The 17,237-nt window shown below is 34.1% G+C and overlaps 1 protein-coding gene across 4 annotated transcripts in view; it reads left to right on the top strand.

Moving 5' to 3' along the window:
• The window catches only part of DPYD (dihydropyrimidine dehydrogenase), a 904,243-nt gene that overhangs the window by 242,533 nt on the left and 644,473 nt on the right, over positions 1-17,237 (top strand). For all 4 annotated transcript variants that reach the window (XM_070467755.1, XM_070467756.1, XM_070467758.1 and 1 more), the window contains exon 5: positions 1,876-2,037. In XM_070467755.1, the coding sequence (XP_070323856.1) occupies positions 1,876-2,037 (162 nt within the window). The remainder of the gene's footprint in view (positions 1-1,875; positions 2,038-17,237) is intronic.

Below are 17,237 nucleotides of genomic sequence, written 5' to 3' on the forward strand. Positions count from 1 at the left end.
TTGAAGAGGCATTTACATGTTAGATGTGACTGTTGGTTGCTAAGTAGACACTGAATAAGAGAAATATTGTTAATCCACCTTGGATGCTGTTAAAGCCATGTGTTTAGATCTATTTTTAAATGTTTCATTCAGTTATGGAATGTCAGTTTGATTCTTTTTTAACTAATTATAATATTATGATTGTATTTTTGTTGTTTCATGTCTTTTTGCCTGAATTTTTATTTAAAATTTAATTAAAGGTTTTATATGCTAACATTACATTCTGTATCACCTGTGGGTCTGCTTCATTAATTAATTTTTTATCTGGTTATCAAAGATTTAATTCTATTTTTTTCTCATGCCTAGAAATTTTTCCTTAAGTGCTAGATATATTAAATAACATGATTGATGTTAAAAACTTAAAGATCTGGTAAAGTGTCAGAAATGTAGCACAGAGTTAATAAATAGTAAAGATTATTGCTATTCTTTATTATCCTCAATATTTTATCTAGGAACTTGTATTTCTGATTGATGTTAGTCGTGAAGTAATGTATGTTTTCAGAGACTTTCAAATGTACTTTAAGTAAAAACTGAAAAAAATAAATGCATCTATTTCATATTGTTAAGTACATTCTTCCTTCTTTTAAAATGTATTTTAGAGTATTTTTGTATGTGAAATGGACAAAGAATTTTATTACATTTCACCTATTATTAACATATAACATTGTATATCACGTTTGTTACAACTAATGAAACATTATTAATGTGTTATTGGTGGTTGTTTAGTCACTAAGTCATGTCCGACTCTTGCGATCCCATGGTCTGTAGCCTGCCAAGCTCCTCTGTCCATGGGATTTTCCAGGCAAGAATATTGGAGTGGGTTGACATTTCCTTCTCTAGGGGATCTTCCTGACCCAGGAATCGAACCTGGGTCTCCTGCATTGCAGGCAGATTCTTGACTGACTGAGCTATCAGGGAAGCCCAATATGTTATTATTAACTAAAGTTTATATTTTCTTCAGATTTCCTTCATTTTTACTTCATGTCCTTTTTCTGATCCAGGATTCTCTCTAAAATAACAGATTACATTTAGATGTCACATCTTCTTGGGGATCTTTTGACTGTTACAGTTCCTCAAAATTATCCTTATTTTTGACAAAATACTTAACAGCTTTGAGGCATACTAGTCAAATTCAGTTTTAAATTTCATGAAAGGAACACATGTCTCTGAAATGTTCAACGTATTGTTCATCATTCAGTAAAAATGATGTATTTGTATTATTTATGAACAAGTAGGATTCCAAAAATTCTTAATGAAACGAAAAAGATTCTCAACTAGTCTATAATAGTCAAATGTGTGGAAGGGAGTGATGAGTGATGAACTTAACAGTCTAGTCTTGTATAATGAATTTCATTTGCATATTTGGTTAATAGGTTGTTAAGGATGGTACTCAACACAAGAGTGTCACAATACATAGTATCCATGGCCAAACCAGATAAATTGAATGGAAAGAGAGCCCTGGCCACCCTTCATATAGTTACATGGAGTATATCCTGAATTACCAGAGCATAATTTTTTTTTCTTTAGTTTTAAGGTTTAGGTTTTAAGCCTGTTCAAGCAATCTACTTAACTAACTTTTGTTAAAACTGAAAGGAAATGTTTGTAGCAGGATAGAATTAGATGGTCTACTTTAAATTCCAATTTACCAAATTTCATTATTCATTATTAATATATATGTATTGGGTACGTGTATATTTTACTATGCTAACTTGATAGCTTCTGATACTAAAGACTATTATAACCTCTGCATCTTATACACTGATTTAATAGAAAAAAGCCATCATAATTTGAATGTTAAGAGGTACATTGTTACATAAGAACATTTTATTTTTGCAGAACTATTATGGAGCTGCTAGGATGATTTTTTCTGACAACCCACTTGGTCTGACCTGTGGAATGGTATGCCCCACCTCTGATCTTTGTGTAGGTGGATGTAATTTGTATGCCACTGAAGAGGGACCAATTAATATTGGTGGATTGCAGCAATATGCTACTGAGGTATGTAAGATGTACAATTGTTTTTTCTATCCCTGAAGCATGAAAATCTTAAAATAACTTTAATCCTTGAAGCTTTGTTGATACCCAACATTTTTAGTGTGATATACAGCTACAGTTTAAGTATTTTGTGCCATAAACGATGTTTTTATTCAACGACTTGGCTTCAAAAATGAAATTTCTAAAACCATATGTCAAATTAATTGTAATCCCAGAAGGTTATTAAAATACTTTCACTGAAAGTTATATAAATTGGAGTATCTGAAAATAGAATTTATTCATTAACTTTACGTTGGAGTGTGGCTAGGGGGGTCCCATTATGGAAAAAAAATAAAAACTATCTTACTTAACTGGTTCTTTTTCCTGAAACCATCTTTAATCTTCACAGCTTGAAAGAATACATATATATATACATCAAAATATATATCTACAATATATTTTGAGTAATAGAGGTTATAGAATTATCAAAAACCCTCAAACTGAATAATATTTTTTAATATTACATTTTGTGAACCTATGGATTGAAAGCAGATGTGTTTTTTGGATGCAAATTTATAATGAAATAATATGAAAACATTTTGTCCCTATTTTTCTTATAAGTTTGGGCCATGTCTTTCTTTTTTAATGAATCCTTTTTAAATGACTTTGAAGCTCTGGGACATCTTATTCCTTCTGGGGCCTCCTTTTTGCAGTCACTACCAGTCAATTCCTATGTATCATTTAAATGATCAGCTTATATGGAGGTTACAGTAGAATTTTGTAATCCTTGGGGTCTGTTTGGCTCGAAGACCAAATTAAACAACCTGTCAACACTAGATTTTTAATTGATGACTTCTCTGTCTGATGTTGTCAACTCAAACACAACATATTCTTTCTTTTTAGGACCCTTCTCATAATATCCCTCAAGCTTAAGTCTTACTTTGCTTTTAGTAATAAATCAGGTTTTTATTCCCTTCCTGCTTTCTGACAGGTTAATTCTAAGGAAGGGCTCCTGGGAGTGAGAAAATAGAAACAATTTGAGGTTGTGAGTTGTTGCAATAAATTCTTGGATTTAATTTCTTTTCCTACCAAATTCAAAATTGCATTAGTTTACCTGACCAGTGCAAGGTATGATCTTTACAACCTGAGACAATCCCTAGTTGATGGAGAAGATTCACTTGAATTCTTCCACATTTTTTCTTTGGGGACTCATTGTCTCTTCATTAAAACGGGGCAGGCTTGCAAGGATGTAGTAAGTAAAAGGTCACACAGTATCTATATAAACTAACACTGCATTTCAAAGCAAAATCAGTAAAATAATGATATTTGTCTGTGGTTTGGACTAGAGAGGGAGGGAGGAAGGAGAGGGGAGAAGGGGAAAAGAGAGAAAGGAAACAGTGAAGGGGGGTGGGAGAGCCGAGAGAAAGGGAAACACCATTCCTCCGAGGACTCTGTTTTAATGGGGTTGCACCTCTGTTTTCCAAAGCAAAGTCTATTTATTTCAGACATAGCATAGATTAGGATGGCTATTAGATGCATTTTAAGAGTCTCATGCTCAAAAAAAAAAAAAAAAGAGTCTCATGGAATTTAGATAGGAATGTATCTTCTTATTACATTCCATTTATGCTTCTTATTACTGTGGCTTCAAATATATCTATCAAATTATAAATAAAAATCTCCCAGTGGAACTACAGGGGAAGGCTTTTCATTGTTTTTGTTTTTTAACTTGACCACTTAGGGCAATTTATTTTAGAGAGTTCTGTCAAAGGGTTGTTTACTTAAATTTACACAACTGTCAAAGTTGTGAATGTAAGCAGTAATGGATTCACAGATATAGGAAAAAGACTTGTGGTTACCAAAAGGGAGAGGGAATGGGGGTAACAAATTGGGGATATGGGATTAGCAGACACAAACTGCTATGTATAAAATAAAACAGCAACAAGGATATATTATATAGCACGGGAAATTATTATTTTAAAATAACCTAAAGTGGAGTATAATCTGCAAAAATACTGAATCACTATGCTGTGTCCTGAATCTAGGACATCTAGGGCATCTAGTCATCTAGGGCTTCCTAGATGACTCAGTGGTAAAGAATCTGCCTGCCAATGCAGGAGACAGAAGAGATGCTAGTTTGATCCCTGGGTTAGGAAGATCCCCTGGAGTAGGAAATGGCAACCCATTCCAGAATTCTTGTCTGGGAGATCCCATGGACAGAGGAGCCTGGAGGGCTACAGTCAGTGGATTCCAAAAGAGTTGGACATGACTGAGCATGTACACACACACATGACCTGAAACTAACACTAAATCAACTCAATGAAAATAATAAGCATAATGCAATGAATTAATTGACTGCCACTGTAAAGAGTATAACTTTAAAAAACAATTCTAAAATAAAAATATTAAATAATGTTATAAATAATAGTATGCAAATACCATTACTCTTTCAAACTACTAAACTATTGATAGGAGTACTTAAGTAAAAGCTGAACATGATGCAAATACTTTGATGTTTGTTTGATAAAATAATGATTGATTTTTGACTTTCAAAGAATTATAAATCTTTTTTTCAACCAAATTAAGCAAAGGTTAGGAGAGCAGACTACAATAGTATGGTATTTTTCAAAAATGTTTTTCCTGTAATTTATATGTGTATATATTCCTATAATATCTATGTGATATTTGAAATATCAACTCTATAGTCTACCTTTAAAATTTAAATCCATACCTTAGATTATACCTTTCCATTTAAACATGGGTGTATGATTTAGAACATGTAATAGAAATGTATGTAGTATGTAGTAGAAAAGGAATAAATCACATAAAGGAGAGCATGAGGAGGATCAGGAGACCAGCTACTTTAACTACTTTTGTTTCGTCCTATATTGTCAATCCTGAGCTGTCCCCATAGCCGCACTGACTTTGCCGCATACGCTTTTGCATACATGTGAGACAGACAGGCTGCAGAGTAATTCCAAATCTCTCTAGGGGGCAGTTTTTTCTTAGTTCAGTTAAGTATAACAATAGTGCTTCAAATAAATAATTTGGAAATAATAGTTTGCTGTGGATTTTCTTATCAATTTCATCAGGGTCTTAAAACTTCTCTACATAGATATAATACTTGAAATTTTTATTATAAAATGTCTTTGATCATTTAGTTGACTTCTTAAGAAATCATATATTTATCACATTTAATTAACCAACTAGACTCTCATTGCCTCTCAAATTTTACTAATGAATTGCTACAAAAGGATAAAGAAGAATGCATCTTTCTACTCATTTCCCAAAGTTTGAAAAATAACTATAAATAGAGAATTAACTGCATGTCAAGTCACTTCCTTTCCACTGATGTTAAAGAGTTTTAGAAACAATTTAGAAAAATTAAAATTCCAAGATTCTAAAGTTTGACTTTAAATCTTAAAATGAATGAGGCTCAGAGGATTAGTACTTAAGGTTGCTGTCTCAATTATGAATTTTTAGGAATACATTAGATTATGAAATTGGTATCAGAAAACAGTACTTATTTTTCACAGTAAATATTCTGTGGGATTATATTAATACCCATTAAACATACTGTTTTACATGGCATATACTCCTTGCACTGTACTTTGAATTTACTTTTTATACTTTTGGTTAAGAACAGAACTGAGTTATTCTTTAGATTTTTCTTTAACTATATTTTTCAGGTCTTTTGTATCAGCTCTCATTTGAAATACCCTATTTTCGTCCCATCATCATAAGCTATTTATACACTATCATTTGCTATTTGAATTTATTTCTATATTTTATTGAATAGGCATAATTCAAATCAAATTAACCAGTGCTTATAACATAATAAAAAATACACTGATATAGTTCAAATGATTGGGTATTATGAGGCTACATTAAGAGGCTACATTAAGTAAACTAGTTAAATTATTTGAATAACATCAGCATGTTTTGTTAAATGCTGCAGTCAATAGTTTAAAGAATTGTGAGTGAGGAAGGAACATGATTACTTGAGTTAGTGATTATTTTAATAGGACAAATATTCCTATGGTATCTTCAACTTGAACACGGAGTCACTAAAAGCTTTAAACTTTTGATTTCTACAGTTATATTGGCGGAGGATATAGAGACACATGTAATAGAATATTATGTCTTTTTTCAAATAATGTATTTTTGTGATGCATCTTCCCATCTATCAAATAGATAAATATAGAAGAAGAAAAATTAGGGGTAGTCCTCATATTAACACCAACTATTGCAAAAAAGTGCATAAACTGAAATGTGAGATTAGGTATACTCTGTGTCTTATGTCAGTTGCTTTATAAGTTAATCATGCAAAAGACTGAAAGAGTGAATGAAAACCCTGTTAACAATTAATGCAGTGCAGCAGAAGCAAACCGGCACCATCCCAAGAAAACTGGCTTCTATGAACACCAAGTGTATTATTACACTCCCAGTAGGTAAGGATTTAATTAATTTAACAAACACTGATTGAGCATTGATTAGAATTAAGCATTGTTGTAGGCTGCTTCTACATACTACATGTCCTGAAATGAAAGATCAAAATGCTTCTAAACTGATAGTTAATTAGACAAACTCCTTTCGCCCTGGACAATGTTAGGTAATGTACTTAGAACTTGACTGATAACTCAGAATAACCCTCTAGATGAATGTTATCATCCTCATTTTATGTATGAGTAACAAGAGGCTCCGGAGAAGGCAATGGCAACCCACTCCAGCGTTCTTGCCTGGAGAATCCCAGGGACCGGGGAGCCTGGTGGGCTGCCGTCTACGGGGTCGCACAGAGTCGGACACGACTGAAGTGTCTTAGCAGCAGCAGCAGCAACAAGAGGCTCACACAAGTTCGCATGTAATAAAGGGCAGATATAGAGCACAAAGCCTCAAATTCCTTTAATTTCACAAACCCTCACTTGCCCCACCTAATATTAGGTCATTATTACAAAGTCAATGTAAACTTGAATTTTCTGGCTGCAAGCTCCCAGTGTTAGACCTGTCGTCTCAACCACAAATAACCTCAGTTACTGTACCTTGTTGGTGTTGTTAGTTGCTAAGTCGTGTCTGACTCTTTTGTGACACCACTGACTCTAGCCCTCCAGGCTCCTCTGTCCATGGGATTTCCCAGGCAAGAATACTAGAGTGGGTTGACATTTCTTCTCCAAGGGATCTTCCCAACCCAGCAGTTGAACCCAGGCTCTTCTATGTTGCAGAGGATTCTTTACTGCTGAGCCACCACAGAAGCCACAATGAGGTTGCTACATCATTTTCTGTTATGCAAGAATCAACTATGTTAAACTAGGTTGTGTAAGATGAATACATATGGCTTAGTCATTTTCTTTATTTGTACATGTTACCAAAAAGCTTTTGGTTTTTCTTTTTTCCTTGTCATTGAAGGATTATTATACAGCCAGTATTCTGGTTTAGTGGGGCCTGAGATGATAAACTTTGAGTCCCTTCTTTGAAGAATTACACAAAATAGTACTATATACATCAATGCAGGGCCTTGGAAGAGGCCTATGCAATTGAGAGTCCTGAAGTTTAAGCTTTTAAGTTCATTAGGACTTAAGTTTTATGTTCGTTAGGAAAACCTAAGCTTGATTTTGTGATAACTGGTCTGTAAGTAAATTTAAGAATGTGTCTATCATCTTTATGTCCCAGTTTGGCAAAGTGGTCAGTAAGATCTGCCAGTTCATGTGCCTGTTAAGATACATTATCATGATAGTGGAAAATAACAATTTTTGTGGTTAATGATACTTATGGCTAATATTTTTACAGTTCATCTGTAAATGGAATATGGATTAGTAACAGTTATTAGATTGATACCTCAAACTTTCTTTATTGTCCCAAACTTATATCATCTTAGATAAAATTTCTCAATACTACTCTTATCTTAAAAGTGTTATCAATAGCTTATGAGTACTGTTCACATAAAAGAAAAAAAAGTTTCTGAAAGAAATAAGATGTACATGAATATGCATTAAACATTAATAAAGTCAATAGTTCATATCAATAAAATCAAGAGCATGGCTCTTGGGGATGCAAATGCAAGTAATATTTGTTCGGGCCTCATTTGTGTCTCCCCTTTCAGTCTTAATGAAGTGATTAATAGGGAGTAATAATGTCTTGATAGATTTATTTATTTATTTATTTTTTCACTGATGGAAATTTATTTATTATTTTTTTATTTCTAAAATTTTAATTTACAAACATACTTGTAAATGTGTATAAAGATAATTATAAAGGGTATGATATGCTGTACTATTTGTATTAACAAAAATCTAGGAATAATATAAATGTCCTTTAATAGGGATTAAATTATGAATAGTACATTCTTTTTTTTTTCATTTATTTTTATTAGTTGGAGGCTAATTACAGTATTGTAGTGGGTTTTGTCATACATTGACATGAATCAGCCATGGAGTTACAAGTATTCCCCATCCCGATCCCACCTCCCTCTCCGCCTGGTTGGATGCATGAGACAAGTGCTCAGGCCTGGTGTCTTGATAGATTTAAATATTTGATATTGTTTTCCAAATATCTTTGGAAATCTGTTAAATATCCTCAGTGCTGGCACAGTGATGGATAATAAAACTGCATGACTGGACAAATTGCTAGATGATTTTTATCACAAAATTTTAGTTTGACTTAAAACTGTACATTAGTATCTAGAATTTTAATACATAAAAAAATAAGTTTCAGTGAGTTGGGGCAATAATATTGAAATTTACCAAAACTGCATGGTTCTTAAGGTTATTTGCTGTGAAAGTTTTTGAATTTGTTCTTTATAAGTTCAAAAACATATATTCTCTTGGGGACACCTTACTCTGTAGATGGCTGGACTGTCACTGATTTGAATCTAGAACTTAAAATATGTAGTTTTTCATAAATATATTTGATGAATAGTATTATAAAGGAGTTTACAGCAGTAGTAATGTATCAGCATGAATACTTGTAAGAACCATGATGCTGTGAGTTAAAATTTAAATACCCATTTGCTCCAAATGGTAATGATAAATGACACAGAATAAGCACACAAGGAAAATGAATAGCTGAAGTATAAAAATGAAGATAAATACCTTTTTGGGCCAGAAATGGTTGTTATTATATATAACATTGTTATATATATAACAACAATAAATGTTGTTATTGTTGGTTAGTCACTAAGTCGTGTCTAACTCTTTTGCAGCCCCGTGGACTGTAGGCTTCCAGGCTCCTTCGTCTTTGAGATTATCTCAGGCAAAAATTGTGGAGTGGGTTGCCATTTCCTTTTCCAGGAGATCTTCCTGACTCAGGGATAGTCCTTGCATCTCCTACTTTGGCAGGTGGTTTCTTTACCACTTAGCCACTAGGAAAGCCCCGCTATAGAAACATTTAACAGTAGATAGAGGACTTGGGCCACTGTCCTCTAGTCTCTACATAAGCAAGTCATCAGGGGCTGCTGGGGAGTTTGGCTGCTATGGGGCAGTAGGTACCAAAAGCTTTATGCATGGTAGAGAACTGGATTCACCTACCCCTGGGAGAAAGTTTGAAAAAACAAAACAAAACAAAACAGGGCTTGGGCTGGCATGAAGCTGCAGAGAGCTATGTCCCAGTGTTTTTGGCATGTGCCTAGTGGCCCAGTAACTTGCTTCTATATTGTCTGTAAATATTACCTGGAGACTGGGGCTCTGGGCCTCCAATAAGAGACTTGGTTCTGAGGTGGAGAGGGAGAGGAGTGATACTGGGTAGAAGCTATTGTGTACTTGATGTAAGAAGCAGGAGGGTTAGTGCAAAAACAGAAAATTTTCTCTCAGTGTTAAGTCTAAAACCTAAAGTTCAAAACAACGTTAGAAAAACTAGTTCAACCAGTTTAAAAAAACTAGTTAACTAGGGATAATCAAAAGACCCAAACTACAGATGATTTTATCCTAATGAAACCAAATAATACCATATTCAGGCCTTTTAAAATAAATAGAAAATAATATCCACATAAATAAGTTAAAATTATTAATAAAACAATGAATTTGATATGAAATAGTTGATTAGAAATATTCACTGAAATAAGAATACTAGTAAAACTTTAAATTTAGAACTGGATTAGAAACTGGTGTAGAGCAGTCTTAAGGCAGTTGTGGTTGAGGATTTTCCGAAAGAAAGGAAAGATATAAGTTCCTCATTTAGAGCATGATTGTAATATTGTGAAATGCCAAGGTTCTTGAAAGAATCAACTTCTAGGGGGAAAAAAATATTATTCTAAAATAAACAATCTGCCCTCAGACTTCTCATTAGTATCCATAGATGTTAGAAGCCAAGAATACAGTGTTTTAAAGGACTAGGATAAAGAACTGTATTTCTCCCTTAACAATATAAACATGAATAAAGATACTGTAAACATTTAAAATCTAAGGTGGTTTGTCACTCACCTTGTTATAAGAATTTTTAAAAAAGCTATTCTTCAGCATGATTGATACAAACTTGGAATGAAAGAGGGATGTAAGAAATGATGATGGCAAGGAAACCAGAAAAATATAGTTATAAATAAAATTAACTATTGACCATAGATAAGAATGACAATTCATTTTGGGGTGTGAAAAATAAAGATAGAGATAAAAATTTTACATAAAATTGACAAGGGAGGTGTTTGAGGTAGGGGGTCAGGGGTCAGGTAGTCAGGGGTGCTAAGGGCCTTTTGTGTTGAGAGAAGAGAAATACTTGATAACTTGGAAATATGTTTTTTAAAACATTGAAATATCTGTGTTAAAAATTAAAAGGTAAACCAGAAAGATAAAGACCATTGCAGTATACTAACACATATATATGGAATTTAGAAAGATGGTAATGATAATCCTATATGCAAAACAGAAAAAGAGACACAGATGTACAGAAAAGACTTTTGGACTCTGTGGGAGAAGGCGAGGTTGGGATGTTTTGAGAGAACATCATCAAAACATGTATATTTTCTAGGGTGAAATAGATCACCAGCCCAGGTTGGATGCATGAGACAAGTGCTCCGGCCTGGTGCACTGGGAAGACCCAGAGGGATCGGGTAGAGAGGGAGGTGGGAGGGGGGATCAGGATGGGGAACACATGTAAATCCATGGCTGATTCATGTCAATGTATGACAAAAGCCACTACAATATTGTAAAGTGATTAGCCTCCAACTAATAAAAATAAATGGAAAAAAAAAGGAAAAAAACAAACAAACAAGAGGTTAAATTTATAAAATCATTGCAAGGAAATGGAATTTTCCAAAAGAATGTGTTAGAAAAAATAAAAACGTGAAAGAATAAAAAAAAAATTAAAAGGTAATCACATAAAATATAGAAATACAATTTGTAATTTGTAAGCAGTCATAGAAACAAAGATGGCTGAGATGGTAGAAAACTTAATCCAGTGAGAGACAGAAAAGGGAAAATAAAATAAAAATCAATATCATGAGGAGCAAATACAAAGCATAGGAAACAGGAAACACAAGGCAGATAGAAGAAATTAATGCAAATATATTATTAACCACAAAACTTACTTTTATCAAGTTTGCCTATTAAAACATGAGGCTCTATTATGGATTAAAAATAAATACTTAAAACAACTATAAGATGTTTAGAAGAGAAAGACATTATTGTAGCAAACTTGAAAATAATGTGGTTGAAAAAAGAAATACTATGCAAATACTAACCATAAAAAGTTAATGTAGTGCTATTTATATGTAACAAAAGTGGAGTTTTAGGGACATATATTAATAAAAATAAAGAGAAAAATAAGTAATGAAAAGAATAAACATTCCTAAAATTACATATACATTCAACATGGCCTTAAAATTTTTGAGAATATTTGAATTAAATTTATTAGATTGATTTAATAAATGTATAAAAGTTTCTGTATCCAACTAATACAGAGTGAGTGTAACCTTTTCAGGCACCTGTGGAAAGAATATTTATCCAAATTGATCATGTAGTTTCAGAAATATATATATATGTGTGTGTGTGTGTATAGTTTTCAGTTAAATATGTACAGGCTATATTTTTTTCTACAACACAACTAAATTAGATATAAAATATCAAAGACAGAAGGAGAAGGGGATGACAAGAAGATGAGATGGTTGGATGGCATCACCAACTCTGGACATGAGTTTGAACAAGCTCCGGGAATTGGTGATAGACAGGGAAGCCTGGCATACTGCAGTCCGTGGGTCGCAAAGAGTCTGACATGACTGAGTGACTGAACTGAACTGAACTGAAGATATCAAAATATTATCAAAATGAAGGCAGTAACAACAGATTTAAAGCGCGTTTGTAAATAATGCATGGGTTGAAGAGGTTGTCACAATAGAAATTATAAAATATTTAGACTGAATAACACAATTTCCATTGACAACCTATAAAATGTAACCAAAGTTATTTTTAAATGAAAATTTGTGATTTTTACATGTCTATAACAAAAAAGATAAAGATTATATATAAATAAGCAGATTTCATTTCAAGATGTTAGAGACAGAAGAAACAGGTAGGGGAGGGATGTTTTAGTTGCGGTGGATTTGTAAATTATGAAAAAAACGGAAGAAAGATAATGTAAATAATACGAATGAAAGCAAAAATGATGATGGTCTACAAGAAAAACCTGACTGAAAATAGATTAGTAAATGATTATCTGGCATATCATATAGTAACCTGTACATTTCAGTTACAGCTGCCTTCTAATTACTGTTCTTTTATAATTTTATTGAACTTCTTATAAGTAGTTAATCATGCTTAAGTAGTTAATCATTTTTCTAGAAAAATCATGTTAGCAAGCAATTGGAGCTGATAGAATGGGGGAAGATCTCTCTAGTCTACCATGTCTCCATCACTCTCTGTTGCCTCCCTGCTCTCCTTTCATCCCCAGCAAGCTGTAAGATGGATTGCCTGGCCCCCGACAGCTTTATTTTCCAACCCCAGCATTGAAAATATATTTGAGTGACTACTAGATGCTTGCATTGTCTGGGTGCTAAGGACATGGTGATGAACAAGATAGGAATGATACTAACCCTCAGGTAGCTTATTGCTTCCTGAGAAAGACAGACTATTCAGCAAATTATAATAAAGTGCTGATGCTGAGGGGAGCAGTCAGACAGTACTGTGGGAGCCAGTAGCTAGGAAACCTAACAGATTTCCTAACCTATTAGGGAAGGTAAGCTGAGTTGAGAAAGTGAAATTTAAACTGAGTCCTGTACATCATGTCCAGTAAAGTGAAGAATAGGTGAGAATTCAAGGCACAGAGAACAGCATGAGCAAATTCCTGAAGTCACATAAGTGTTTGTACTGATTAGTTTGAACCTACATATGATTTTAGATCGGTGAAGTTGCTCATAACCGAAGTATACACACCTATGTTTTCAAATTGTTTTTTGTCAACTCTTTGTTTCAATTGTAGCCTTAAAGCACAAATAGAACACATAGCCTAATCACAATAAAAATATGAACCATATTGTAATAGCAGTAATTTAGGAATCAGTTCTGCTGTGCATAAAATGAACAATTGTACCTCACTTTGAAGTGTTTGGGAGGCTGAAGATATAAAGGGTTAAGCACTCAGGAGAGTGCCTTATAGAGAGAAAGTGTTAATCTCTGGAGGTTATCATCATTGATTTACTCAATCTTCACAATAAATTGTTGAAATAATTATTACTCTCTGAATTTTAGAACTGACATTTAGAGAGGTGAAATCTTCTCCACAATAATATGTGTCACTTTTTTTAAGATTTAGTTAAGGTATTATTTTTCCTCCCTTCTGGGATAAGTTTTCTTTCTCACTGGTTCCAAGAGAACCATGTATAAAAATGAACTCTACACATTGGCAGATTGCATTGTAATAATTTTTCTGTGTTTAAGACATATGATTCTTCTGTTACCCAGGGAGCTACTCACTGGAAGGTCTGTGTTTGTCTTCCTCATACTTGTGTCTAGTGCATAGGGGGCACATAAAGATATTTACTAAATTAAGGTGGAAATTGAATAGAACAGAACATTCTGATTTCACATCATATAGTATGTTTACCATGCCAGATATGCGTTACAACAATGATTCTTTTAATAATAAGATAATAATGAAGCACCATTTTTAAAAAATCACTAAATGCATTGATAATTAAAAATGTGCCATTGTATAAAGTTTTCCTTATTTTTGATATGTTTGAAGTACACTTTCCGCTTTTAGGTGTCCCTTGTTTAATTGTTGTGGAGAAACTGTCGGGTAGCCCGAGAATATTTCTTTCCAAAGGATGAGTGCAGGGGATAGTATGTACTCAGGGTTTCTTTTGACTTCTTTCACAAAAGGAAGCACATTATCAGGAAAATTACATAGAAGCGTCTCCTAGAAGCCATGTAATTTGAGGTAACATAATTTTGGATGCACAAATAACAATCTCTCTCCATTCAGGCATTCAAAAGGTAACCAGACTGGCATATTGCTAATTAAATAACTAAAAGAAATTGAAACCAGTGAAGTGAAAACCAGTGTATTATTTGTGTTAAGATTTCTCTTAGACCTACAGTGATGAAATAATATACCTTTTGAAATGACCAGAAATTATGTTTTATTCTATAATAAAATCAAGTTAAAATACTTGCAAAAATATAACACTCTTATGGGATGTGTAGGATACAGCTAACCTTTTACCATATATCCTTCAACTGGTGGAGATATTCTGAAATTTCCAAAAATATTTTATTTGTCATGATTTCCCTATGGTTTACATTTGCTATTTCTTAGTTAATAAGAACAAGTAGAGCAATTGGGGAAGAATTATAGCTACCAAATATTTCTGTCTGTTTTCATCGTGTATCATTTTAGAAAGTAAGAAAGATTAAAATGAGAAAAACTTACCCTCAAATTAGAGTTGGTAAATATCTTTGCATTTACTGTGTTATGTCCTTTTCCATTGAGAGAGGGCTATATAACTATTAGAAATTTATAGTCTTTCTGTCTCCTTAATGTGAAGAGGCTTGGGGGAAAAATCACCCCCAAGTGAAATACTGGCATCTCTCTGTCTCAGTCTTTAAAATCAGGATAATTTCTCCCTTGCCTCAAAATGTGAAAATTATAGGGGAAAAAATAGAGTCAACATGGAGTGATGAAAGGAATGCCCTTTCCAGATGGGTGAAAATTTAGAAATCACAGGACGATTATGCAAGGAGATCTATTTTAAATACTCCTCAAGATTAGAAAGTGAAAGTGAAGTCGCTCAGTTGTGTCGGATCTTTGCGACCCCACGGACTGACTATAGCCTACCAGGCTCCTCCGTCCACGGGATTTTTCAGGCAAGAATACTGGAGTGGGTTGCCATTTCCTTCTCCAGGAGATCTTCCTGACCCAGGGTTTGAACCCGGGTCTCCCGCATTATGTAGGCAGACGCTTTACCGTCTTGAGCCACCAGGGAAGTTGCTCAAGATTATTCCCTTACAAATAACAGAGAGGTAACCATCTCTTTGTGTCACTGAGAAAGAACTATGCGTGATGCTCATCTATTGAAGCCTATCACTGGAGTTCAGAGCACAGGAATTTTAAAATTAATCAGAATCTTGTTGGATGCCTACTATGTGTTAAAACTCCACCATGCCCTGACATTCACTACAGATGGGAGGAGCAACACTCAGATTAGCTTTGTACGTATTAACTCATTCAGTCCTCATAGCAGCCTTAAGAGATGGATATTTCTGATACCAGTTTACAGTTTGAGGAGACTCATGCATGGATTAAAGTCTTTATTCAAGGACTTTACCATGAGAATGATAGAGGTCAAGACTCAATCCCAAGAGTGTAATTTGAAAGCCAGACCTCTAAATATATTGCCCTCTGAGATGAAGTTTACAAGGCTCTATTTAAATACTCACTTCATCAGAAAAAACTACTGCTACCAAACAAAGGGAAGGGGAGGAGTCAAATGCAATAATAAGTGGAAAAATAACAAAATACTGACCCATCTTCCATTTATGAGTCCAGTTTTGCTCACCTGTTCAAATTACTGTTAAGGACATTTATTTTGGTTTTGATTTTAATTTTGAATTTCTTCTTTAAAAAAAATTTTTTTTTAACAAATTTAAATTTCCTGGTGAAATTACACTCTTATAAATTTTTTGAACATGTTCATTGTAGTTTTTCTATATAAAGTCCATTTGTGATAACAACATGTACTGAATTATGTATTCATATCTATCTATTTTCTGAGTTATTGGCAGTTCTTAGTTAATGACAGACCTGGGATTTTTGATCAAAATCCAGGCCTTGTATATGAAAATTTGTAGACATTGTGGTTAACTTATTTACCACAGAAGGTTCACAATTTCATTTGGTAGGTAGACAGGAGTGAGACCATATTACCTTTATCTAAATCAGGAGCTGGGTTGATATCTACCTCTGGTCCGCTCCACTGGCAGAGTATAACCCTCCATGTGTTTAAGCTGTCTGCTAAGAGGTTGACTAGGACTTTCTCTAGCTACTCCTGTACTCTGGTTGTTTCATTTGGTCTGGCAGAGTGCAGAAGGCTTCCTTCTGCTTTGCATGCAGGCCAAGTTGTTTTAGTCGTGTCTGATTCTCTGACCCTGTGGACTGTAGCCCTGCAGGTTCCTCTGTCCATGGGATTCTCCAGGCAAAGATACTGGAGTGGATTGCCTTGCCCTCCTTGGGATTTTCCCGACCCAGGGCTCGAACCCATGTCTCCAGGGCCTTCTGCATTGGCAGGCAGATTCTTTATCACTGAGCCACCTGGGAAGTCCCCCTTCTGCTTTATAGAGACTTTTTTTTTTTTTGATTGTTGTTTATATTCTTAGTCTTTGTCTTATGAAGTGTAAGAATTAAACTTTTCTATACTTTCTTCTGCTTCTGGTGTCTAGCCTATTAGATTCCCCAAACCCTGTGTCACTCTAGTCTTAGAAGATTACCTAAGATCTCTCTTGCTCTTTCTTCTGAGCCTTGGTCTTCTATCTACAAGAGTCCTCATTTTGCTAAAAAGTCAGTGATTCCCTCAGGATAAAAGTAACTCCTATACTATCATCTCACTTCCCTGATGTTATCTTTTTTCCCGAGATCATGGCTCCTCTAGTCAGGGTTATTTCAGAGTCTATCCAGTGCTTCCAACATGTTTTTGAAAAGTTATCCTTCAAAAACTAGTCTGTCATAACCAGAAACAGATGCCATAAATTATTTACTGAATGTCTACATGCCAGGATAGTGCTCACTGCTGGGTTATACATGGTAACATGTGT

Source organism: Odocoileus virginianus, chromosome 5 (genome assembly GCF_023699985.2).
Source record: "Odocoileus virginianus isolate 20LAN1187 ecotype Illinois chromosome 5, Ovbor_1.2, whole genome shotgun sequence".
In the NCBI taxonomy this organism is placed as follows: domain Eukaryota; kingdom Metazoa; phylum Chordata; class Mammalia; order Artiodactyla; family Cervidae; genus Odocoileus; species Odocoileus virginianus.